The following is a 26,666-nucleotide window of genomic DNA, read 5'->3' on the forward strand; positions in this document are numbered from 1 at the left end:
CCGCATCCTGCCCCCCCGGCTCCGCCCCGCCACCCCACGGGCCGCCCCCCAGGGCTCCACGCCCCCCGCCCCTCCCCCGGCTCCTCCCCCGGCTCCGCCCCGCCACCCCACGGCCCCACCCCCCGGGGCTCCAGGCCCCCCCCGACCCCCGGCTCCTCCCCCGGCTCCGCCCCGCCACCCCACGGCCCCCCCCCGGGGCTCCAGGCCCCCCCCGGGCCCCCCGGCTCCTCCCCCGGCTCCGCCCCGCCACCCCACGGCCCCACCCCCCGGGGCTCCAGGCCCCCCGCCCGCCCCTGGCCCCTCCCCCGCCGGGGGCGGTCCTGGAGGCGCCGCGGCCCTAGTCCTTCCCGCCGCCGGGACAGGCTCCCCGCAGCCGAGCGCCCGCCGCCCCCGCGGAGACACGAGTCCAGCTGCGGGCGCGGGCTCAGGGCCCCACGGAGGGCAGCCCCCCGACCCTGGTGGCTTCGGCCCGGTGACCCCAGCCCGGTGCACCCCCCTCGACCCCTCCCCGCCGGGTCCGCGGCCCGAGAGTCCCGCAGGAGGTCAGCGGGGGTCAGCGGGGACGGGCGCGCCTTCGGCAGGCTGCGTGCAGGAGAACGAGGCCTAAAAAGTAAAGCTCCCCTGCGGTTTCGCATCTGATGTCGGAATGACGCGGACGAGCTGCCGGACTTCCGACAAGTCACTTCCCCCTGCCGCTGCGAGGGCTTTGTCCTCCTAGGACCACGGCCCCTGCTCCCTCCAGGGCGTCTCAGCAGTGAACTAACTGGACGCAGGTGCCTGCGCAGGGACGTAGGAGCTCGTGAGAGCGAGGACCGGACAGCGCAGGTCCGGGCAGGGGGTCACGGCTGAACGCACGGAGATCTCAGGTGCGCCTGGGACGGTAAGGAAGTGCGGAGCCCGGAGCAAGTTCAACTCTGCCCTCCGGAGTTTGCTCATCTGCAACACAGACCTAAGATTCATGCCTACGCTGGCACCTGCATGATGGTCAAATAATGCCTGGCACAGAGCTCCGCATCAATCAAGCACTTCTCCCTCCAGGGACATCTGACCAGAATGTTAGCCATTCCTTTGTTTCGGAGTTTTGCTTTTCTTTATGAAGAAGACCATCAGAAAAGGAGAGAACACTACTAGAAAAGCAAAGTGGTCATCACTGATTGAAAGTACGTTTATAATATGAATGTAAATTTCGTAGAGATCTAATAAAATTATTTTTTAAAAATTTGAAATTCTTAAAAAGTTAAAATTATGTAAGTATAGGCTGCACACTACTTATTAATACACAAACTAGTATTTGAAACACTGACTTTTGGTTGATTTGCATTGGAATTTTTATGTTAGAGTCAAAAACTAATGAATTGATACAAAAAGATGCATGCACCCCGACATCTACTGCAGCATTATTTACAATAGCCAAGATAAGCAACCAACCCACCTGTCCATCCACAGATGAATGCATAAAGCTGTGATACACACACACACACACACACACACACACACACAACGGAGTATTACTCAGCCATCAAAAAGAATGAGATCCTGCCATTTATGAGCACTTATGTTAAGTGAAATAAGTCAGAGACAAATACTATATGATTTCACTCATATGGAATCTAAAAAACAAAACAAACTGAACAGGAACAGACTCCTAGACACAGAACAAAGTGGTGGTTGCCAGAGGAGGGTGAGGTGGGGAGACAGAGGACAGGAGTGAAGAGGATGAAGAGGTACAAACTTCCAGTTATAAAGTAAAAAGTCACAGGGATGAAAAACATACAGAACAGGGAATATAGTCAATAATATTGTAATCACTTTGTATGGTGACAGGAGGTGACTGCACTTACCTCGGTGAGCCCTTGAGAATGCACACAGTGTTGAATCACTACATTATCCATCTGAAACTAGTATGTCAACTATGCTTCATTTAAATTTTTTTTTTTAAAAAAATTAAGTTTGGGGATGACTGGGTGGCTCAGTGGTTGAGTGTCTGCCTTCGGCTCAGTTGTGATCCTACAGTCCAGGGATGGAGGCCCCCATCAGGCTCCATGCTCAGCAGAGAGTTGGTTTCTCCCTCTCCTTCTGCTCCTGCTTGTGCTCTCTCACGCACATGTGCTCAGTCTCTCAAATAAGTAATAAATAAAATCTTTAAAATATACTAAGTTTGAAGTTCTAATATACAGTGTGGTGGTTATATTGGTAATACTGTATCATATGCTTGAATATTGCTAAGAGATTAGATCTTTTTTTTTTTTTTTAGATTTTATTTATTTATTCATAAGAGACACAGAAAGAGGCAGAGACACAGGTGGAGGGAGAAGCAGGCTCCTCGCAGGGAGCCAGATACGAGACTCAATCCCAGGACTCCAGGATCATGCCGTGGGCCAAAAGCAGACGCTCAACCGCTGAGCCACCCAGGCATCCCAAGAGAGTAGATCTTAAATGTTTTCATCATAAAAAAGACCTGGTAGCTATGTGATGGGATGGAGGTGCTGATCATCCTGCAACTAGTAAATGTATAGTCAATACACTGTACACCTTGAAGTGACACAGTGTTATGTGTCAATTATATCTCAATAAAGTTGGGAGGAGATGTTCATGAATCAAGGACTACACAAGTAGAGTGGACTGAAAATAAATTTAAGCCGAAATCCTAGACATTATTTTAATGAAGAACATTTAAAGGTTGTAGAACCATCCCGAGGTTTGGTTTGTAAAAAATAGCCCTTTTCCTTCAAAAACATTTTTGACGAATAATAATAACAACAGACAGAAAGACCTACACATAAAGAAGAAGTTGGGACTCTTCTGCCCACTTCCCACTGTCCTCCTCCCTACATCAGCCTCGGTGATCTTCACTGTTCAGAGCCAGGCCTCAGTTCCTCCCTCCCGGACCCCTTGCTCATTCATCCCTGCTGGAACAGCTCTGCCTTCTCAACGAGGTCAGCAGTAAGACGCGTAGCATGTAACTTGCAGTTAGAATACAGTATTACACCTGTGAGTGAGTGATGTACCCGAAGAGGAGGAGGAGGGAGGGGAGGAGGGAGGAGGGGAGGAGGAGGGAAGAGGAAGAGGAGGAACATGGAGCAGAGGGGGAGGACGGGAGGGAGGAGGGGGGAGGGGAGGAGGGGGGAGGAAGGAGGGGGAGGAAGGGAGAGAGAATGTGTTAGGGTGGATTCCAGGCATTATCTGGAATCACCTGAGGTGCACATGCGAATGAGAAGGGGCTGTGAGTGCAGCAGGGATGACACCACATCACATCCAGCGCACTTAGCAGAGTGGCCGGTGACCGGTCCTCGGGGCTCCCTGGGAAATGGCACAGTGTGGGTGCAGAGGCAGGGAGGCTGTCCTGCCTTCGGCCTGGAGGGAAGACAGGCTGGAAGCTGCAGGAGTCCAGTGAGCGGAGGGCCTGAAAGCAGAGGCAGCGCTGCCCCCGACCCGAGGCCCCGAAGTGACCGGAGCCGGCCCGCAATCTCCAGGTTCAGGGGCTCCGCCGTGCCCAGCCCCCTGGCTCTCCCACCCCGACCATGGTCAATCTGCCTGGGAGGGATGAAGGCAGATGTGGCAGAGGCAGGTGGTCTGGCTGGTTTCAGGAGGTTCCAGAAGGGGGAAGAGGAGGGGCGTGCTGCAGCTGTCCTGAGGCCTGACCAGGGGCCTGATTCCAGGGCTGCCTGGGCTGAGGGCCCGGAGCGTTCCCAGGTTCTGTGCTGTTGGCCCGGCTCCTCCTCCTACGGCACGAAGTGTCTCGTCTGGTACCTCTGGTGCGCCGCTTTGCCAACACCCAGCAACAGCGGGCACAGGACGGGTGCTCTGCAGATACAGAAGGGTTAATATCCAACGGCGGAGCGAAGGCCAGGAATCAGTAACCAGTGACACCCCCCCCCCCCCCCCCCGGGGGCCTGGGCCCAGAGCCGGCTCCCACCCTGGCAGCTTCAGCGTCAGCTCTGCTGAGCGCAGCGGGCTGACCAGGGCCTCGGAGACACAGAACCAACAGCCCTTCTGGGGGAAGGGCGTGGGGCACATGTGCCTGTGGGCAGGGGTGTGGGCATGAGAGAGCTGAGGGGGAGGAAGATTTTATAGTTTTAAAATAGACTCGCCAACCCACTAATTATACATCGTGCCTGAAAACGCCGAAGCTGTTCTCCATTTGGGAAAAAACCATGCGAACTAACTTGCAAATACGCTGTATTCTCTTTCCTCGTTCCCTTTGGGGAGGGGGATGCGTTGAGCATGTCCGTTACACCCCCTGCAGACAAAACGACTGCCCGCAACCCCACCACCCTACTCTCCACCTGGTCTGGTTATTAGTCCCTGTAATTTTCTCCTGAATGTGTTTCCACGTGGCCAGTTTCAGCAGCTGAAGACGTTGCGGTGCCTGGGGAACCCACGGATGAAGATCTGTGTGCGCGGGGGTTTCCCAGCATGACTGCCTGTGCGCGGGCTCCTGGGTGGAGGGTGTGGATGCTCTCAGGACCTCCACGGCCAAGGGCTGGTTTGAGCCTGGGAGGCACCAAATTCGGACGCTACAATGCAGCACCCAGAGGCTCCAGCAGCTGCACTGGGGGCCCCTTCACACAGGCGCGCCCCTCACTCCCTTGCAAGAGAAGGGGAAAGGGCACAGCTACTGGAGGCCCTCAGGTACGCAGGAGGGGGACACTGCCTGCAGTGGGGGTAATGGGCCAGGTGGCCTCTTTGCGGTCCTCCGGAGGCCCACCCATTACCCTTCTACCCACCCTATGACATCACTCGCACTCAAAATACCCGAGTGCAATCCCCAAGGTCCCCTACATGGTGAGCTCCTTTGAGAGCACAGAATATCCCGTGGGTTTGCATAGGATACATATTCCTCTGATGACAAAATGTATGACACACATGCCACAAACAAGATGCCCACTCTAAAACGTGTGCAATAAACATTTCCAGGCATGAGCCTGAAGGAGAGAAGACACACACTCCATCCGAGCGTGGGGCCTCTGTCACAGCTCCCTGTTTCTAGACTCCCCAAGTGCAGAGCCAAGGGAAGCAGCCCAACCAGCACCTTGGTGCGGGGCTTGCAGCACCAGGTCTCCCCTTTCTGCCCCCCTGCCCCCTGTCTTCAGGCTGCTCTACCTGTACCAGGTGCCACTGTGTCCATGTCTTGGTGGAGCAGCCACCTGACAGCCATGTGGGGACTAAAGCTGATCTAGAAGACCTTTAGAAGAAGACTATGATTGACAGGTGGCCTGACAAGATGATGTGTAGCATGTAGTGAGTTTCCATTTATGGTTACCACTGCAACAAGCGACTCTGAATTCAGATTCTCCGTCCCCATGATTTCAGCAAGATACTCATCTCTTTGTTTCTCAGTCTCACATGAATACATACTGGAGGATTTTCCGTCCAAACTCCTCCTTTTCCCAAGTGAGTTTTCTGGGTCCTTTTGCACTACAGCTGTGTGTCTCCCTGCACTCCCAGAAATGCAGAGGAATTTCGACACTTACCATGCACTCCATCTCTACCCCATTAGGTGTGGAGCAGATAATTCTCAGTGCCTCTCTCCCCCAGATGCAGCTTTCCTCTCTCAGGAACTGCTCACCAAGATACATCTCTCATTAACATCTCTGCTCCCCTCTTCTAAGATTCCCCGGGAATGAAGCATCCAGGTCAGGCCTGTTTCTCACTCCCTGAGGTTTCTGGACCAAAAGCTTTCCTCGTCTGTCATCTGCCTCCTCTGAGTCTGATTCCAAGCCCCTGACCCACCCCCATCCCTCTGTGCTGAACACCCCAGGGGCATCCTGAAGCCTCCCATCCACCACGGAGGGGAGAAACCAGAGCAGCCAAGCCGGACACAATCACTGGGCCAGACCACCGTGATCTAACAAAGTTCTGTGAGTACAAAGGTGTTCTAGATCTGTGCTACCCAACACAGAGCCACCAGAGCATCTGAAACGTCATCTGTGAATGAAAAATCAAAGTCCTCATTTTACTTAACTTAAGCTTATTTAAATTTAAGTTTACAATGCCACCCATGGCTGGTGGTTATTATATTAGACAGCGCACCTGCAGACTCTGCTGCTGTCTGTGGCGGTATCCCAGGGCCCTGGAATTTAACATGACATTGTTTTATTTTTTTATTTTTATTTATTTATTTTTTTGACATTGTTTTAAAAGGGTGAAAGGTTTACTCTGCTGTCAAAAAATACAGCAAACCAGAGAGCCAGGAGAAGCAGGCCCAACCCAATCTACCTTGCAGGGGTCTCTACAGACTTGTCTGAACCTACCATCAAAGGAGAGCACTTGGCATTTTTAACTAATAGACTTAAAAAAAAAAAAAGATTTTATTTATTCATTCATGAGAGACACAGAGAGAGGCAGAAACACAGGCAGAGGGAGAAGCAGGCTCCATGCAAGGAGCCTGATGCGGGACTTGATCTTGATCCTGGGTCTCCAAGATCACGACCTGAGCTGAAGGTAGATCCTCAACCGCTGAGCCACCTAGGCGTCCCTAGACTTTGTTTTTTAAAGCAGTCTTAAGTTTTCAGAAAAATAAAGTAGAAAGTACACAGCATCCCTCTTATCTTCTACCCCCAACAGTCTGCTATTATTAACATCTTGGATTTGTGTGGATTTGTTACAATTGATGCACCAGTACTGATACATTATCATCAACTGAAGCCCATGGTTGACAGGATGGTTCTACACCTTGTGTTGTCCAGTCCTCAGCTTTGACAAATGCATCACGTCATTGAGCCACCATTACAGGATCATACGGACTTTCTTTCACTGTCCTGAAAATCCCACGCTTCGCCGGTCTATGCTTCCTGTCTTCCATCCTCCACTCGGACCATAACCACCACTCTGTCGCTATCGTCATACACAGTTGCCAGCCTTTTCACGCTGGCTTCTTTCATTTCCCAATTTACATTTAAGATGCCTCCCTGTCTTTGTACCTTGTCAACTCATTTCTTTCCATCGCTGAGTATCGTTCCATTGTCTGGATGGACCATGGTTTGTTTGTCCGTGCACTTATTGAAAGATATCTTGGTGGCTTACAATTTTGGGGAATTATAAAGAAACCTGCTAAAAACATCTGTGTGCAGGTCTTGTGTGGACATATTTTTTAAGTCATTTTTAAGTCATAAGGACAAATTATACCTAGGAGTGCAACTGCTAGCTTGTAGGGTTAAGACTATGTTTAGAAACTGCCAAACTATCTTTCAAGAAACTGTCAAACTATCTTGCAAAGTGGCTGCATCATGCTGTGTTCCCACCAGCAATGAATGAGATAGCATTTGGGGTTTTCAATCTTAGCTATTATATACACATGTGATATATACACATACATAAATATATTTATAAAAATACATAGGTAGTGGTATCTCAGTGAATTTGCATTTCCCCAATGACTTATTAAGTTGAGCATCTCTCCATTTGGTTATCATAACATATATCTTCTTTGATGAGGTGATTGTTCAGATATTTTGCCCATTATTCAATTGGGTTGGTTTCTCATAGTTAAGGTTTGAGTTATTTACACATTTTGGGTAAAAATCCTTTTTCGGATATGTGTTTTGTGAATATTTTCTGCTTGTCTCTGGCTTGTCTTTTCATTCTCTTAATAGGGTCATTTACAGAGCAATTTTTAACTTTGATAAAGTCCAGCCTAGCAGTGTTTTCTTTCACGTGTCAAGCTTTTGATGTTTTATTTTATTTTATTTTTTAAGATTTTATTTATTAATGAGAGACAGACAGACAGACAGAGAGAGAGAGGCAGAGACACAGGCAGAGAGGGAAATACAGGCTCCATGCAGGGAGCCTGACATGGAACCTGATCTCGAGTCTCCAGGATCACGCCCTGGGCTGAAGGTGGCGCTAAACTGCTGAGCCACCCGGGCGCCCAAGCTTTTGATATTTTATCTAAAAAATCATCATCAAACCCAAAGTCACCTAGATTTTCTTGTTTTCTAGTTTTGTGATTTACATTTAGGTCTATGATCCATTTTATTTTTGTGAAAGTTCAAGGTCTGTGTCAAGATTCATTTTTTTTGCATGTGAATGTCCAGTCGTCCCAGCATCACTGGTTGAAGACTCTCTTTTCTCCATGAATTGCATTTGCTCCTTTGTCAAGTCAGTTGACTGTTTATGTGGGTCTATTTCTGGGCTTTCTGTTCTGTTCCATTGATGTATTCGTCCACCATGACCACAGTCTAGATTATGGCAGCTTTGTAGTGAGTCTTCAAGTCTGGTGGTGTCAACCTTATGACTTTGTTCAATACTGCCCTGGCTATCCAGGACTGTGTGTCTTTCCACAGGAACTTCTGAATCACTTTTATCACTATCCACAAAACAACCTGCTGGGATTTTGATTGGGATTGTGTTGGATTTCTAGATCAACTTGGGAAGAATTTGAGGATACTGAGTCATCCTTCAATGAACGAACATGGATTTATTTCCATTTATTTAGATTTTGATTTCTTTCATTAATTTTGTAGTCTTCCAGACAGAAATCTTGTACATATTAGATTTTTACCTAATTATTTCATGTTTTTGCCAGTGTTAATGTAAAATAACATGTTTATTTCAAATCTATTTTTTTTGTTTTTGTTGTTGCTGGTATTATTAAGTCAATGGACTCTTGTATATTAACCTAGTGCCTGGCAATCTTGCTATCATTGCTTATTCATTCCAGGAATTTATATGTTGATCCTTTGGAATTTTCCTAAATTTGGCAATCATGTCATATGTGAACAAAGATGGTTTTATTTTTTTCCTTTGCAATCTATAAACCTTTTCTTTCTTTCTTTTTTTGTTTTTTTTTGAGGTCGGGGGTGGGGGTTGACTTAACTATATTAGCTAGGAATCCCAGCACAATGTGGAATAGGACTGGAGGTGAGACAGGACATCCTTGTCTTGTTTCATCTAGGAGGGAAAACATCTAGTTTCTAACCACTAAATCTGATGTTAACTAGGTTTTTCATAGATGTTTCTCATGTAGCTGAAAAGGTTTCTCCATATTCTTAGTTTTCCTGAGTTTTTTTTTTTTTTTTAATCATGAATGGGTGTCGGGTTTCATTAATGCTTCTCCTGCATCTGTCAATATGACCCTATTTTCTTCATTAGCCTATGAGTATGATCATATTAGTTGATTTTTGGATGTCAACGGCCCCTTGAAATAAATCCCACTCGGCTGTGGGGTACAATTCTTTTTATACATTGTTGGATTCAATTTGCCAATATTTTGTGGAGGAGTTTTGCACGTATGTTCATAAGAGACATTAGGCTTTAGTTTTCTTGTCTTGTAATGTCTTTGTCTGGTTTTGGTTATTATGGGAATGCTGGCCCCATAAAATGAGTTAGGAAACAGTCCCTCTGTTTCTATTTTCTGGAAGAGGTTGCAGAGAATTGATAGTAATTTGTTCCTTCAGTGTTTGGTAGAATTGACCTGTCTGGACCTGGTGCTTTCCTTTTTGTGAGATAATTAATTGTGGATTAAATTTCTTTTGATTCGGCCCTGTTAGATTATCTTTCTTCCTGTGTGCATTTTGGTAGATTATGCCTTTCAAGGAATTGGTCCATTTCATCTAAGTTATCACATTTGTGAGGAAAGAGAGTTATTAATAATATTCCCTTACTCTTTTAACACCTGTAGGATATGCAGTGGCCTCTCTTGGAGCTGCTGCTTGATGTTACAGACATCCCTGGCCTTTTGGGAGGCTTCCTTCTACAGAGGTTCCCAGATGTTGCTGAGAGATCCATCTCATGACTGCATTCCTTATTTTCCATTCTACTGACTCTCTCAACTACTCTTCATGCTGTGTGTTCACAAAAGAGGAAAAACAAGGCCAGGAAGCCAGTCTTTGGAAAGATACAACAAACAATAGGAGTCCTTTCCTAAATTCCCAAGAGTATCTATTTAGATGTTCTAGACAACCTATGGGAAAAAGGGGGCTGTCTAGCCATTATCACTTTAGCATAAACCATCTTCACATCAGGAAAAAACAGGTCTTCTGAGCCTCGAGCTTAAAGCAAAGGAATAATTTCACTGCAAAGCACACAAGTTAGCATTCCAGTAAAATTAGGGGAAAGGACGTTTTGCTAGATCTCAGTATAGAAATCCCAAATTAGATATGAAGACCAAACTATAAGACAATTTGTGATTTATGGCTTTAATATATATATAAAATATAATATATATAATATAATATATATAAATATATAAATATATTTAATATAGTGAATGGATTTGTGACAATTTTGTAAAAAAAAAAGAGTAAATTACAAATTGAATGCTGGAGCTGATTCAACAGCCCATTTCATTTATTATTCTCAATTTCAAACTGTGCTTATCAAAATGGCTTTATAAATAACTTAATACTTTGGAACTCGGGTACAGAAAACTGGATTAGTCTTAATCTTTGATTTATGACACTTTCAGCACTGGTTCACACACAGTCTGCCTTCAGTTATATCCAATGTAAGCATCCTGAATGGACTTACTCTCAGGGCCCCAGTTGGTTAAGCGTCCAACCCTTGATTTTGGCTTTAGTCTGGATCTCAGGGTCATGAATTCAAGTCCTGCATTGGGCTCCACACTGGGCATGGAGCCTGCTGAAAACAGAACTGAACTTACTCTTTAGAGTTGGGGGCTTGACCACATGGCACCACATCCCTTGCCTCCTCCCTTCTACATGTACCATCCTTATTTTCTCTTCATCTAAATCACATCTATAGGACTCGCAAAGGAGTGTTACCTTACTAAAACTTTTATAGGTGAGCATGTTGTATATTTTGAGATTTTGCTCACTATGCCTCTAAGGTTTACTATGCCTTCTATTCTGTTGTCACTAAGGATCACTAGCTTTGATTACTGTACAATATTCTACTGTGAGATTATATATTTTATTCACGCATTCTTTAATGGGACTTAGGTTGTTTCTAGGTTTTTGCTTTCTGTAAACAGTGCTACGAAAATTCTTGTTCATGTCTCCTGTTATCTATGTGCAAGTTTTTCTTGGGTATATACTTAGGACTGAAATTTCTGCATGTCAGGATGTGTGAAAGTACAACTTTAAAAGGTAACGCCAGGGGCACCTGGCTGGTTCAGTCAGAAGAGCAAGTGATTCGATCTCAGAGTTGTGAGTTTGAGCCCCATGTTGGGCACAGAGATTACTTAAATAAATAAAAACTTCAATAAAAAGGTTAAAAAATAAAAGGCAACTCCCAAATCTTCTAAAGGACTGAACCACTCTTGGCTAATACCAGCAGAGGTTATGTGGGATCCCTCCAACACTACATGTTGCCAGACTTTTAAATTTTTGCCAATTGAATGGATATAAAATGGGTATCTCATTTTGGTATTGATTTGCATTGTAACTTCTCCCAATCTGTAACTCATCTTTTCTTTTTTGAAGATATCTTAAATTACGCATAAAAGATCTCATTTTCCTTTTAAAGCTGAAATATAGTTGACACACACAACGTTGTATTAGTTTCAGGTGTACAAGGCAGTGATTTGGCATTTATATACATTCAGAATGCTCACCACAGTTAGGTGGAATCACCATCTGTCATCAGTTCTCATGGTATTATTGACTATATTCCCTGTGCTGTACTTTTCATCCCCGTGACTTATTTTCTAAATATGAGTTTGTACTTCTTTATCCCCATCACCTACTGGACCCACCTCCTCTCTGGCAGCCACCAGCTTGTTCTCTGCAGTTAATGTCTGTTTTTTTGTTTTTTTTTTTTTTTTTTTATTATTCCACAGGAGTGAAACCATACAATATGTGTCTCTTATTTCACTGAAGAAAATAACCTCTAGGTCCATCTGTGTCGTTGCAAATGACAAGATTTCTTTTTTTTTTTTTTTTTATGACTAATACTACATTGTGCCTATATATACGAATCTTCTTTATCCACTCACCCACTGGAGACATAGGTTGCTTCCATACCTTGGCTACTGTAGACAATGCTGCAATAAAAATGATGCTGCTTTTATCTTTCTGAATTAGCTTTTGGTTTCCCTAACAGTCCAAAGTGTAACTATTGAAATGTATGGTATTTTAAATTGAGGTACCTCCACTGTTTTCCACAGTGGTTGGACCAGTTTACATTCCTACCAACAGTGTACGAGGGGAACAGTATTCCCCTTTCTCCACATCCTTGCCAATACCTGTTGTTTCTTGGGTTAATTTTAGCCATTCTGACAGGCATGAGGTGGGAATCTCCTTGTGGTTTTGATTTGCCTTTCCCTGATGAGTGATGTGGAACATCTTTTTCATGTGCCTGTTGGGCATCTGTAAGGTCTTCTTTAGAAAAGTGCCTACTCAGGTCTTCTGCCCATTTTTAAAATTCTTGCTGTTGAATTGTAGGAATTCTTTATCCCATATATATATAGGATATTAACTCCTTATTGGATAAATCATTTTCTCCCCTTGGGAGGTTGCCTTTTCATCTTGTTGATGGTTTCCTTCACTATGTGAAAGCTTTTTAGTTTGAGGTAGTTCCATGAAAGCATGGGATTAAAATCCTTTTGGGCTCTTTTGTGGTTCCAGATTTTAGTATCATTTATTCTGATTCTGTGAAAAAAATGCTACTGGTATACTGATAGGTATTGCACTGAATCTGTAGATTACTTTGGGTAGTATGGACATTTTATCAATATTAATTCTTCAAATCCATGAACATGGAATATCTTTTCATTCATTTGTATCACCTTCAATTTCTTCCACCAGTGTCTTCTGAGTACAGGTCTTTTACCATCTCGGTTAAATTTATTCCTAGGTATAAAATACCTCATTTTAATATCAAATTTATCAGTTAATGCTTTGTGTCTTAAGTAGTACTCTATCTCAAGGTCAAAGAAGTAGTTATCATTTTTCCCAAGTTTGAAAATTTTGTGTCACATTTAAGACATTAACTTCCTAGGGCAGGAGGTAGGAGTCAATTTTCACTCTTTCCCACACAGATAACCAACTGTTCTAGCTAAATTATCAAATTAACTTTCCCTAACGTGACATGCCACCTCTTACACCAAAGTTCAGTACATACGTGCCTTTTTCTGGGCAATCAAGTCTATCCCACTGGGAAGTGTGTACATCCTTTAGCTAATACCAAGCTCTTTAATGTGGCTTCATGTGAATGAGCACTAGCATCTGTCAGGCCAAGTGCCCACCTCCCTGACCTTTCTTTTCAAAAACGCCCTAGCCCTTTATCTTAACCTTTTACTTATAATTGCTTTAACAAGTTCCAGGAGAAAACTTGGTGGGATTTTGATTGGAATTGCGTTGCATCTATAGGTTTCTCTGGGGACACATGGCATCTTTATTATTTTTAAAGATTTTATTTATTCATGAGAGAGAGAAGCAGAGACACAGGCAGACGGAGAAGCAGGCTCCCTGCAGGAAGCCCGACATGGGACTCGGATCCTGGGTCTCTAGGATCACACCCCTAGCTGCAGGCGGCGCTAAACCACTGTGCCACTGGGGCTGCCTACATGGCATCTTTATATGGTCTTCCTAACCATTAACATGTGTCCCTCCTGTTTACTGAAATCTGTTATTGTCTCTTAATAATACTTTAGAATTTTTTCTTGAAGAGACCTTCAATACGTATGGTTAATCTCCTAGGTATGTGGGGTTGAAACCACCATAAAGGTTGTCTTCTGGTTTTCTAGTTATTACCACTATCAGGAATGCACCCAGCCTCCGAAAGTTAATGTCATACTCGCTGCTTAACCACATTCTTTACGTCTAGTACTTTCTCTAGATTCATCTGGATTTTCTCTAAGAACAAACACCTAACATGTAAATATCCAGTGCTTTTTCCTTTCTTCTTTTTAGGACTGTTTTGACTATTCTATTGAATACAGGATCTCCAACTCAATTTTGAACAAGCACAGGACAGCCAGCAGCCCTTTCCTTTTTTTTTTTTTTAAGATTTATTTATTTATGATAGACATAGAGAGAGAGAGAGAGAGAGGGGCAGAGACACAGGAGGAGGGAGAAGCAGGCTCCATGCCGGGAGCCTGACGTGGGACTCGATCCCGGGACTCCAGGATCGTGCCCTGGGCCAAAGGCAGGCGCTAAACTGCTGAGCCACCCCAGGGATCCCGTTTCCGACTTTTTAAAAAAGGGAGTTTCCTCTCTTTGAAAGATGCCTGCTTTTCGTTTGTCTGGGTTTACATAGAAACTATCAGCTAAAAGAAATTCCTCCCTCGTTCTAATTTATCAGGAGCTCTCATCATGAACGGGTGTTAAATTCTATTAAATACTTACAGCCTGAATCTGTTGGGCTACTGAGAACAGTTTTCTCTTTTTAATCTGTTTGTGTAATAAATTAACAGATTACATTTAAATAAATTACATTTATAGATTTTCATGCTAAGCCATTCTTACATAGAAAGATAGAACTTACAAATAAAGTAGTGATAAACAAATTTAAGCCTAGGAATTTGTATTTTAAGATACTGCTTTTCACCCGTTTTATGTTTCATGTTTAAAAAAAAAAGGATTGGCTGCCAGATAAGTTTGAAAACCACAGGACAAATGGTCTTTCTCATCTACAATCCTCCAGCTGCCATGTCTGAATTATGCCCTTTCGGTTTTCTCGAATTCTACCAGAAAAAGGAGCTCCTAACCAGATGCTAACTCAGCATGACGGGATGTAGAAAAGAGCTAGAAAAGTCGGTATCTACGTGACAGCAAGTAGCTTGTGGTGTTAAAGAAATGCTGACACCTCCAACTCAAAGGAATCTAAGATTACAATTTATCCTCATAAGATTGGTCACAAATAGATGTTCATGCAACAGCAGCAGGACTTGAACAAAACTAATACAGTAGAAAACTAAAGGACCAAAAGTCAAAATGAACTACCAGAAAGAATAACAGAAAAAGTAATACAAGGGAACAATTATGGTTTTCCTTTTTATTTAATCAAAGACTGGTGGATAAACATAAATACAGCACAATTACTTCAGATCATTCTTCATATTGTATACACACAGACCGATGAACGTAATCTGAAAGAAACCTGCAGTCGGCAATGAAATGCATACAGCTTTTCCTTCCCTCGCTCAAAAAAATTTAAAAACACACAAACTTAGAATCTCATCAGCACACACTCTCCTGTGACAAATGATTCAGACATAAATAGTGGGTGCAAAGAAACTATATGCTAACATATGTAGAACCTTTGTTAATGAAAACCCCAAAGCAGCCGTAAGGATGAAGGTACATTCAGTGACTGGTAAGTAGCTGTGCCCCAAGGGGCGCCATCGACAGAGGTCGTGCTGCAGAGAAAAGCTATGTACACACACAATGAGAAAATAAACTGCAAGATCAACGCATGCATGTTTAATACTGGAAAAATCACGGCCCTCCAAAATTTCTTCACGTTTGTTATAAAAGCCCTCTGCACTCAACTAAAATTAAAATGATCTTAAAAGGATAATACTTGTAAAGTTTACTTAAGTCTTTTCAGCCACAGAAACTGCAATGGAAATAAATGTTCAGAGTCATTTTCAAAACAAAAACAAAAATCTATTCTTCTGATGACATGCATGATTAAAAGGTCTATGCAAGATACAGTGCTCTACATTCCCAATGACTAGGAAAAAAAACCTCAAGTCAATTTTTAGTTTGCAGATGGTCAAAGGATTTTGTATTCCAGCAGGAGTTCAAATCTTCTGGATCTTTTCACCAACAACTACTGGATTTTCTTTTCTGATTTTCTCAGCAGCATCAGCTTTGTAATTGTAAGAGCAATTGTGTACATCGGAGTAACGGTGTACACCACAGTAAACATTTCCACACCGGCATTCAAACCCTGCAAATGGATCAATACACACACATGTGAGTCAGACTGAAGGTCGAACTATTAAGTTCCTTAGTATCATTAATGTTAAAAATATGTATTTAGGACAGCCATCTAAAGAATCATTCCAGACAGTTTCAGGACCTAATAACATTTTCAGAATTCACTAGCTGATAGCTTCATTTCGTGTTCCTATCTTACAAATAGAGGTCTGTACCACAACAGATCCTAGCCACTTCCCTGAGCTCAGGTCTCTTCACCTGTGATGTGGCCAGGATCACTTCCTATCAAAATCAGGACTGCTACACTGGACGGAAGACATTCCTCAAGTATGAAAATAAGCACATTGTCATAATAACCAACCTTAAAATTTAACTAAGAAAGGCATAACGAAACTTCTGGCAGAACTGTTAAGAAACACTGCAGTATCCACGCTGGCTTCCCCTGGAAGACTGCCAGCGGTGACTGAGCTGCTCCTGCTGGTTGAGTAAAAGCAGGAGCTGGAGTCTGGCCCCTAAGCAGAAATCTACTTATACTAACGTAGGCAAATTACTTAGCTTCTCTGAGCCTCAGTTTCTGCATCTATAATTTTGGAATAATTATTTTAGGGATTAAGGGAATAATGTGTTAAGCGCTTAATATTTAGTAAACATGCAATAAATGATATTTATTTTAGGGAAATACCCAAGGAGTTGAAGCCAAAAGAGAGTGTGGATAGTCTATATAAAATAGGACTACTTCCTAAAATTAAGATTTTATGGTATGATGGAACTGTTGGAAATGGAGCATAGGAATCAATATTTCAAATACGGACATCTGATGTAAGCTTCCTTTACCACATTTTGTTTTAGCTTTAGAAACATTCCGTAGCTTCATGATAACAAATGGAAAATGAAGCTAGAGCAACACCAGACAGGTTGGACAAGACAAAAGTTACTAAGTCTCAGCCTTCCAATCATGCAGTTTGAGAGTTTCTGAGATGTAAAAGACTACATTTGACACTAAATAAGTATATTTTAAAATATCTTATTGGCTCATTACTCATGTATTCTTTAAATAAACACATTTGCCAAAGTATGTGCCAATCTTAAACATCTTTGATATCAGACTGTACTCCCCTCCCCTTTCCACCTTAGCTAAAACCTATTCCTTGCCCAGAGAAACCTTCCTAAGAGATACCAAAAATCTTAATCTACTCTCTTCAGCTCCTCGGTCAAATTTTTATGTGGAGGATTCAGCACAACGCCTGGCACACAATAAATAATAAATGACCATTCTTTCCAGCTGGGCCTGCTCTCACCGTTCAGCACAGCCCAAAGCAGCAGCCGCCACTAGGCGCCTGTCTGGCCACAGCAGTCGACACCCCCTCTTCACATGTTGCGTGCTGTCGCCAGCCAGCCTCTCCATCTGGGAACCTCAACAGGCCCTATTCTTTCCTTTCTCTGATCTTTTGTCCAAGCTATTCTTTCTGTGTGAAATGCTCCTATTCCCATCATTTCTAAGTCCTCCTCATCTTTCAAGATCCAGCTGAAACACACTGTCTCCATGATACTTTCCATGATGGGCCTCTATTCCCCTTTTGTATGAATTAATTAGGATACCTATCCCTGAACTCCCAAAGTAATCTATTGATGGCACTTCATCTATTTTGTTTGCTAAACACCCAAGTAATGTTTCAAATATTTTTCTCTTCCTCTCTTAGTAACAATGTTGTCAACAGCTCCATTGCAGTCGTGTGGTGACCCCGGGCTAACACCTCACAAGTGCTAACTCACTGAGCCCTCACACCACTACCATTACTACACAGAGAAAGTACCTCTCAGGTATTTAAACACTCCCTCATCTGCAATTTCTGGCTATGCTAAGGCAGGAGCCACATCTTTCAAAGCACCTGGCACACTGACCCAACCTGGGGTCAACCTGGGGTCTAATGCTCTCAAACCCAGCTGGAATGAATTTTTAAAAGAAAATCTATTCATTTCACTTTCAGGTATATAATTAAAGCTATTTTGTTTAAGAGAATTCAGACACTGAAGCATATCCAGTATTAACTTTCACGGTAACAAAAATGATCTCCATTGAAGCCAGAACAGTAAGCCATACATATTTTAATATATAATCTTAAGTTTAAACCATTAGATTTAGGTCCTTACCAGTAAGTCCCACTTTCTTCCTGCACATGAAACAGCGATTCTTTTTTTGTTTTGGTTTTTCAAGAGACTTGCTTTGCTCTTCAGATGGCTGCTGTGCCGTATCTGATACTGAAGCTGACAAAAACAGGAAGGTGGTAAAATTTAATTATTCAGTAAGATTTTAATGCTGGGTGGTGGTTGTCCCCCTACCCCAACCTCACTGATCTGTTATTGTGAGGAGAGCTGAGGAATCTGTCAGCACGGAAAGAAGCTTACATAAAGTTACAAAGTGGATTACATAATACACACCCTTTCATTATATGTATGTACATGTTATGTATCTGTGCATACACACACAGGAAATCTAGTATACTGACATGTTAAAGCAGTGACTTGAGGTCTCACTCTGTATTCCCTTTTTCTAATAATTATGTATTTGATCAATAAAAGGTGTGCGTGTGCGTGTGCCTGCGCATGCCCAAGCGCACACACACACAAATACTAGCTGGGTATTCTAAGGGAGTGCGTAAGTAAAACAGCCACGTGTCAACGTCGAAATATCGTTGGGGTCAGAACTACGTATATATCTCAGAGAACAAGGACAAAAAAAGCTGATACCAAGATTAGACGGAATGCCATGTTTCAAATTTCCAGAATGTTTCACATAAAACCTCTAAAATGTTAGAAGATAAATTTATCAGAACATTAAAATTAGGATAACAAATGGATGCACACAAGTAGCAAGGCCAAGGTTGGCTGCAGCAAGATTCAGTCAAATCACGGTATGTCAACCCTAGCCAATGTGACCCCCCTGGCCCTCCTGCACACTGCTGCCAGAGTCTGCGCATAACCCAGCGCACAGTACATCTTGCTCTCGAACAGTGACTTTCCACGGCCAAGTACTCACCCTTCTAGTCTTTTTTTTTTTTTTAAGAGTTTATTTTATTCATGAGAGACAGAGAGAGAGAGATACAGGCAGAGGGAGAAGCAGGCTCCCTGTGGGGAGCCCAATGCAGGATTCCATCCCAGGACACTGGGATCACGCCCTGAGCCAAAGGTAGATGCTCAACCGCTGAACTACCCAGGTGTCCCTCTCACCCTCTAGTCCTTCCTAAGCAGCCTGCTACTCAACAACCGTGGAGCCAGTCCTTTGCTCACACCATTTATAACCTATGCAAAGGGACTCCTTTCTCTTCCTCATCTACCCTGGGTCTACCTCTTCCGTTGTGCAGGTGAAGCTCAAGCCCCCCTTGCTCTGGAGAAATGCAGGGTTCACAGATTAGCCTTGGCTCCCTTGCTAGGCTCTGTCAAGTCCTGGGCACAGCTCGTGTTGTGGGCACAGCTGCTTCTGCAGTCTACACACGCTACCTCCAGCCACCTGCTCCGAGTGCAAGTCTGACGGTGTGACTCACCTCCAGGAGAAAGCTCAGAGGCCTGTCACACTCACTTTACACAATAAAATCACCTGGAAAAAATATATATATATATATAAAAGACTCTTCTCCCATGCCTAGCCACACTCCCTGCTCCAGCCTTAGGAAATGCCAGTTTCTCCAAACATACAAAGGATTCTGTCAATAACCTTTCTGTGCGGAATGCTTTCCCATGCCCCTCTTGTCTCACTCTTTACCTGGCTTAATTGAACTGGTCTCTCTTGTCTTGTTTAAGCTTATACCATCAACTTTCACTCTATCCCCTATGCAACAGCTTAGAATAGGAAGCTCTTCCTATGTACCCCAATAGTATAACCCATGCTATTATAATGGCCTCTTTGTCTTAACCTGGCTTAGCAGTGAGCTCCTCCAGGGCAGGAGCTTGTCCATTCCACTCCTGCCACCAGTGCCTGTCCTCACACCCCAGACCACATTGGCAGGCACGCCACAAAAACCTGCTCAACTGCATTCCTCAATTACTCACTTACTGGAGTCACGTGCCCCAGTTTCCCCAATTACACTGTAAGCCCACCAAGGACAGATGAGATCTTATTTCCTATCTGAATCTCCAGCACAGTGAATTCTAGAGTAGATGCTCAAGCATCTGATGTAATGGATTCTAGACTGCTTATGCTAACTACATTACCTCCCGTTTTAACAAAATATGACAAAGACAAAACACTACCAACTAACAAGTAAATATGCACGAATGAACAATTCTATAACTGATTATTCCACCTAGACATTCTGAAACCAGGTGGGAGACAGCTGTAAATATAAACATTTTATGAATGTTTTAAAACAGGCTATGGAACACATAAAGCCTTTCAGTATTAATAAATAAATATCCTCAGAATGTGAACTCATGAGGATAGGGTCTGAATGTCTTACTTGTTTTACCCACAGCCCCCAGAACATATCAAATAACGTTCCACTATTTGTAAAGAGCTCAAAAATAGTTTAACTTGGTATCAGAAAAGAATCTGTTTATTACCTTTGAAATCTATAAGCCATAATATCTAACCTGGTCTCCCAAGAAACTGTGATGTTCACATAAACTTATATGAACAATGCTTCAACAGCAATAACAGCATTATTCCAAGAAAACTTTTTTAAAACAAAACTGGGTAAATTGCTGAGGCACAAACTTTGGAATCTGGAAACGGAGGAGAATGAAAACATGTTTCCCTGCCACAGACACAAATGCTACTCCGTACACACATCTCTGTGAAGACATTTCATGGTATCAGCTCCAACAACCTGTCGATGGCAAACACACTATCTTTAGAGTTAAGGATCCACAGGCAGTCTGAGAGCTTACGCACGAGGACCATCTTCTGAGGCTGATCTCACCATCCACCATGATCCCATGAGACTAAGATGACCTTCACTTGTTTCAAACTAGTTAGGGGACTGGCAGCCTGAATTTTTTTTTTTTTTTTAAGATTTTATTTACTTATTCATGAGAGAGAGAGAGAGAGAGAGAGAGAGGCAGAGACACAGGCAGAGGGAGAAGCAGGCTCCATGCAGGGATCCCGATGTGGGACTCGATCCCAGGTCTCCAGGATCAGGCCCTGGGCTGAAGGCTGCGCTAAACCACTGAGCCACCCGGGCTGCCCTGGCATCCTGAATTTAAACATTCACCGGATTAGTTCATAGGGAAAATGATCTAGTGTTGTGTGAGGGCTTAGGATTCCCCAAAATGACCCATTTTCTTGTATGTGAAACTGAAAATCAAAGCCTGCCTTATCAGACTCTTATTTATGGAAAAGGAAACAATTCCATATTTTAAAAGAGCCGTACACATACTGCACGTGATGCCAAAAAGAACAAGTGTCCTTAGAACTAGGCAGTTTCTCAGAGTGACATGGCAACTGTGCACAAGGTCAGCTGCCTACGTGTGACCTGCTGGTCCTCAGGGGCTGTTTGGGACTCCTAGGCATGAGGCCTGGGAAGTAAACTTAAATTTTTTTTTTTTTTTTTTTTTTTTAGTAAACTTAATTTTTAATGGGAATCCCAACTAGACAAAGTGTACTGGCCAGTAACTTGACACTTCACAAGCACAGGGAAGGTAAAATTAGTTCAACTACCCACGTGGAGGGTCCCATTCAGGAGGAACAAGGCCCTCAGCTCTGGGTCCTGTTAAAAAAAAAAAAAAAAAAAGCACACAAATATAAAAGTATATAAACGATTTAGCATTACCTCTGGGAGCATATTAATATGTGTGATGATACTAATAGGCAACTGGAGTCGTCTGACAGCAGACACAATCCCCACGTGAAGTGACACACACACACATCTTCCTGGGAGGCTTCTGCTCACCACTTCCACCCAGTGCTGATAGCGCAGCCGCTCAACAAACATTGAATGAACACACACCTTCCCAATAACCCACTGGGAGAACATTCATTTTCCTCCCCTGTCCTTTACTTTATGTAAAATGAGGGATTGGACAAAATGATCTGTGGTCCTAGCTCAAAAATTCTTCACAAAATGAGAACATTTTAAATATTCCAGGGAAAAATAAGTCTTATAGTATAGCAGGCTCCAAAAAAAATATACCAAGCTATAGATTTAATTTTATATTTTCCAGTCACTGTGTTAAAAAGTATAGGAAAGGCAAAGTTAACATATATTATCATTTAAAATGTAATCGGTATTTAACATTTCTCATCTTTTTGATACTGGTCTTTGAAACTTGTGTGTATGTTACACTTGGTGTAACTAGCAAACAAATATGTAGTAAAAAGTATCTAATTTCAGAGGAGACACATTTCAAGTGCTCAGCAGCTACCCAAGATGTGTGGTCACCTTTCTGGACAGAGCAGCTCTGTGCAGGAAAGCAATTTCTATCAGCAGCTATCTTGGGGTGAAGAAGTGTCACATTAATCTTATTAAAGTACAATTTCAGGCCATCTTTAAAAAAAAAAAAACAAAAAACCAACCAGCCTTCCTTCATGAGGCTCTCTTCCCCTAACCACTTACTAGAACCAATACCTCAGGGATCTTCCATGACTTGCTTTCAACCACCTCCTTGGCTTTAGTTCTGACACAGACTTGCTGAACTGGCCCCTCCAGCAAGCTCCCTCAGCTCCCACCACCCACAATGGCATGTGTCCTCCTGTATGCCTGTCTCACAGTTTCTGCTCCGGCTGGGAGCCTTCTCCATCAGACTTACCTTTTGTATAAATGAACCATACGACATGTGGCCTTGCTACCTGCATGTACTCTGCATGTTTTCAGAGTTCACTCCTGCTGTGGCAGGTATCAGAACTTGGAATCCTTTCACAGCTGAACACACATCCCAGTATGGACAGGCAACATCTCGTTTATCCAGTCACCTGCTGATGGCCATCTGGGCTGTTTCCACATTTTGGTAACTATGAACAATGCTGCTATGAGCATTCTCACACAAGTTTCTGTGTGGACACACGTTTTCAGTCCCCTGGAATTTAGGAATGGAATTTCTGGCTCATATGGGTTAACTCTCTAACTTTCTGAATTAAATGTGTAACTGCCCAAATGTTTCCCAAGATGGCTGCTCCATTTTCCACCCCCAACAAGCATGTATTAGGGTTCTAATTTCTCCATTCCTTAACACTCGGCCATCTGCATATCTTTTTTGGATCAACGTCTATTTAGATCCTTTGCCCTTTAAAAAACTGTGGTCTTTCTACTGTTAAATTATAACATTCTTTGTATCTTAATCAGATATGTCTCACTGGCAAATGTTATTTTCCTATTCTGTGGCCTGCCTTTTCATCATCTTTTTTTTTCTCTTTATTAAGATTTTATTTATTTATTCATTTGAGACATAGAGAGAGAGGCAGAGACACAGGCAGAGGGACAAGCAGGCTCCATGCAGGGAGCCTGACGTGGGACTCGATCCTGGGTCTCCAGGATCAAGCCCTGGGCTGAAGGAGGCACTAAACTTTACGCTGAGCCACCAGGGTTGCCCCCTTTTCACCGTCTTGATGGTGGCCCTTGAAGTAATAGGTTTAATGTGTGTTTTAATCTGGTGGCTTGTGCTTCAGATACCCCACGTAAGGAAGCATGCCTGAGCCAAGGTCATTAAGACTTATGTCTGTTTTCTTTTAAACGTTTTACAGTCTTGGCTCCTACGTTCTGGTATTCTGGAGTAAACTTCTGTATAAGGTGAGGCAGAGATCCAACTTCACTCTGTCAACTGTCCAGCATCATCTGCTAAAGCCTACTCCTCCCCTACTGGAAGATCTTGGCACACTTGCTGAACATCAACTGCCCACAACCATCAGAGCATATTTCTGGATGTTGTGCTAGCCCCACCATCAACAGGAGTGTCCTCATGCCTGTGCCTGTAAGTCTCAACTACTGCAGCTGGTGGGCAGTTCTGAGACTGGGAATGGTTAGTCTTCCTCCAACTGTTTTACTTTTTCAAGATTGTTTGGCTATTCTCACCCAGCTTTTAAAATCAGAAGAAATCTTTGATTTTTTAATCCAGGCAGCTTTCTCAAATTAGTCTAATGGGACTATTCCTCTCAGATTGTTCTGAGCCACTGAGTTGTCCACTCAAGTTTGCATGAAGTCAGGATCCCTGAAAGCTGGAGCCTGAAAGTCTAGTGCACGAAGTTACTCTGGATGGCATTCCTATCCACTGTGCTGACATGAACTCAAGTCCTCCTAGAATGTGTCACTGATGAAGGGCTCAGCCCTGTGCTTCATCACCTCGTGCCACTGTTGGGAAGCTTCACAATCTTCTCTTATGTGTAACAAAGCCCACTTCACTTCTGTTATTTCAATGACTTCGAGCACCCTGTAAGGTGCATGTGGCTATTACTTATTCTCCTTTAAAAGTGATAAAAATACGGCTCAGAGAAGTGGAGGTGTCAATGTATGCAAACAGAACCTTTGATCCAAATTCCACTTCTTTTTATTGAGGTCCAGGAACCGAGGGACTGAGCAGTTAAATGAAGCGAAGCATAATGCGCAGCACGACAATCCAGCATGATAATGTGAAATGTACCAAAACACTTGAAAAAATGTTTTTAAAGCTAGCTTCTGTCAACTGAAAATCTGACATTCCTAAGTGAGACAATATAAGTTAGGTACTGCCAATGGTTAAAATAAAAAAATTAAATGAGAAACATGCTATGATACATTAAATTCTCATTCAAAGAGGAGAAAAATTCTTCAGAGCCACGAGGACAAAATGAAAGCAGTCCCACCCAACTGGTAGCAACATATCCTCATTATAAGCAGGATACCTACAGAGAAGAAAGCTGTTTCAAGAAAACTAATCTGAAAACTCTAATAAAGAATGTTAGAAGATGCTGGCTTAGATTAGATGCACAGCTGCTACTCATGTACCCTCTTCCATCTGGGATGATCTTCCCATCTAAATAAATTTCCCTGAAGGATGCAAATGGAGTAATATGGAAGAAAGTAGATAATTGGTCAGTCACCAAACCAGACGACACCATGCTGAATGAATGGTGGGGCCTCACATGTCAACAGGAATGCACATACCCACATCCCAGTCTAGGGAGTGCTACAACTGTCCAGTAGACAGACTGGCCTCAGGTCAGATGCCTGGGTTCTGGTTCTAGCTCAAATGACCACAGGACTTGAGTACAAGACTTCTTCTTTATCAATTTTTGTCCATCCACTAAATAGATGGGAAAAAAATATTCTCTGCATTTATTTCTATCCAACAGAGAAATCACAAGTACGTTTACGTTATGAGTGTATGTGTATACGTAAAGGCACACATACACACATTCAATTCCCCCGCTACTGAGAGTTTGCTATATGCCACTTCACTTTTATGAAAAACCTACGTTAGTACCTTTTTTGCTGACTGAAAGATATCCAAAGAGAATTTTCGCTTTTATGAAATGGTAATTGCTTCTTTACACCATTTTGGTTTACAAAAGGTTTCACAGAAATACTCTACTTTTGGATAGCAGGAGAAACATGTTTATAATGAAAGAAGACACTTTTAATTCAACAGAATAAGCAAGACCTTTTTAAAAACTAGGCTATTAGAGGATTTTACATACTGAAAAATGAATCCTCTCAAACTCAGATGAAACTTATACTTGATGTTTCAAAGATTCTGCAATGTTAAAATAAGGAATGCTAAGTTGTAAAGACAGGTACTTACAAGTTAATACTGGTTTAATCACAAAAGTCATTGAAATTGTATGTGGAAAAAGGAGTGTAATTTTCAAAACCCTCGATTTCTCCTGCTATGGCTTCAAGACCACCTTCTCCATTCCTGTTCTCAGGGCTGTTGTCATCCATTAACCATGAGTGGTATAAAGGCACTTTACACAATGATCTTTCACCAACCTCTCTTCATTCTTTGTCAGACTTGCGAAACAACTGCTACCAGATCCTTAAGCCGCATCTGTTCTGTTCATTACCAACATTCTGAAATTTGTTCCATTGTGAGACGTAACATCTTCATGATTATTAGCAGCCTGTTTTCACTGTTCCTTACTTAGCTCTCTTCCTAAACTGCTAAGCAACCCTTGCTTCTAGAAACACTCCGACGTGGGCACCTGTGGGCTGGAATTAACCAGGACCCAGATGACTCCTCCTTCCTTTGCTGACTCATTTTCCAACTTGCTCCTCCTAATCTCAGCCCTCATTTTCTTTTTCTTCTCTTCTCTTTCTTTCCTTTCCTTTTCTTCCTTTCCCTTTCTTTCCTTTCCTTTCCCTTTCTTTCCTTTCTTTCTTTCTTTCTTCTTTCTTTCTTTCGAGTTTATTAATTCATGAGAGACAGAGAGAGAGAGACAGAGACACAGGCAGAGAGAGAAGCAGGCTCCATGTGGGGAGCCCAATGCAGGACACGATCCTGGGACCCCAGGATCACGCCCTGGACTGAAGGCAGACGCCCAACTGCTGAGCCACCCAGGTGTCCCAGCCCTCATTTCTCAACATGTGCCAAGGACTCCCAAATCTCAGACATTAATACTCCTCACATATTTGAATACCAATTACTTACCTACAACCTCCAATGGAGCTAGTTCTGAAATGCGATCATGCCCAACTTTATGCACATCCTGTTTGGCCACACCACCTCTTTCAGCACCCCATCTAAAGCTGCTGGCCACTGCCACCATCACAAAACCAAAAAGCCTTACCACCCTTCTCCTATTCCTCACGTCCCATGGATAACAAAATCTTAGGGATTTTTCTATTTCTGCCTTTCCTTATATTTTTCTATTTAACTAAAAAGTAAAATTTATTCAATTATAATATTTACTTATTAGCTTAAAATAATATTTATGCTGCATGGAAGACAATACTGATGTTGGCCAGACGCTCTATT

The 26,666-nt window shown here is 43.0% G+C and overlaps 1 protein-coding gene across 9 annotated transcripts in view; it reads right to left on the bottom strand.

The window, feature by feature from the left end:
- Positions 1 to 14,883: 14,883 nt before the first annotated feature.
- Positions 14,884 to 26,666, bottom strand: part of ZFAND6 (zinc finger AN1-type containing 6) — a 64,327-nt gene continuing 52,544 nt past the window's right edge. For all 9 annotated transcript variants that reach the window (XM_077874392.1, XM_077874441.1, XM_077874413.1 and 6 more), the window contains 2 exons: positions 17,940 to 18,053; positions 14,884 to 15,798 (listed from right to left, as the gene is read on the bottom strand). In XM_077874392.1, coding sequence (XP_077730518.1) covers positions 15,650 to 15,798; positions 17,940 to 18,053 — 263 coding nt within the window. In that variant the 3' untranslated portion in view covers positions 14,884 to 15,649. The remainder of the gene's footprint in view (positions 15,799 to 17,939; positions 18,054 to 26,666) is intronic.

The sequence above is a fragment of the Canis aureus genome, chromosome 2, assembly GCF_053574225.1.
Source record: "Canis aureus isolate CA01 chromosome 2, VMU_Caureus_v.1.0, whole genome shotgun sequence".
Classification (NCBI taxonomy): Eukaryota; Metazoa; Chordata; class Mammalia; order Carnivora; family Canidae; genus Canis; species Canis aureus.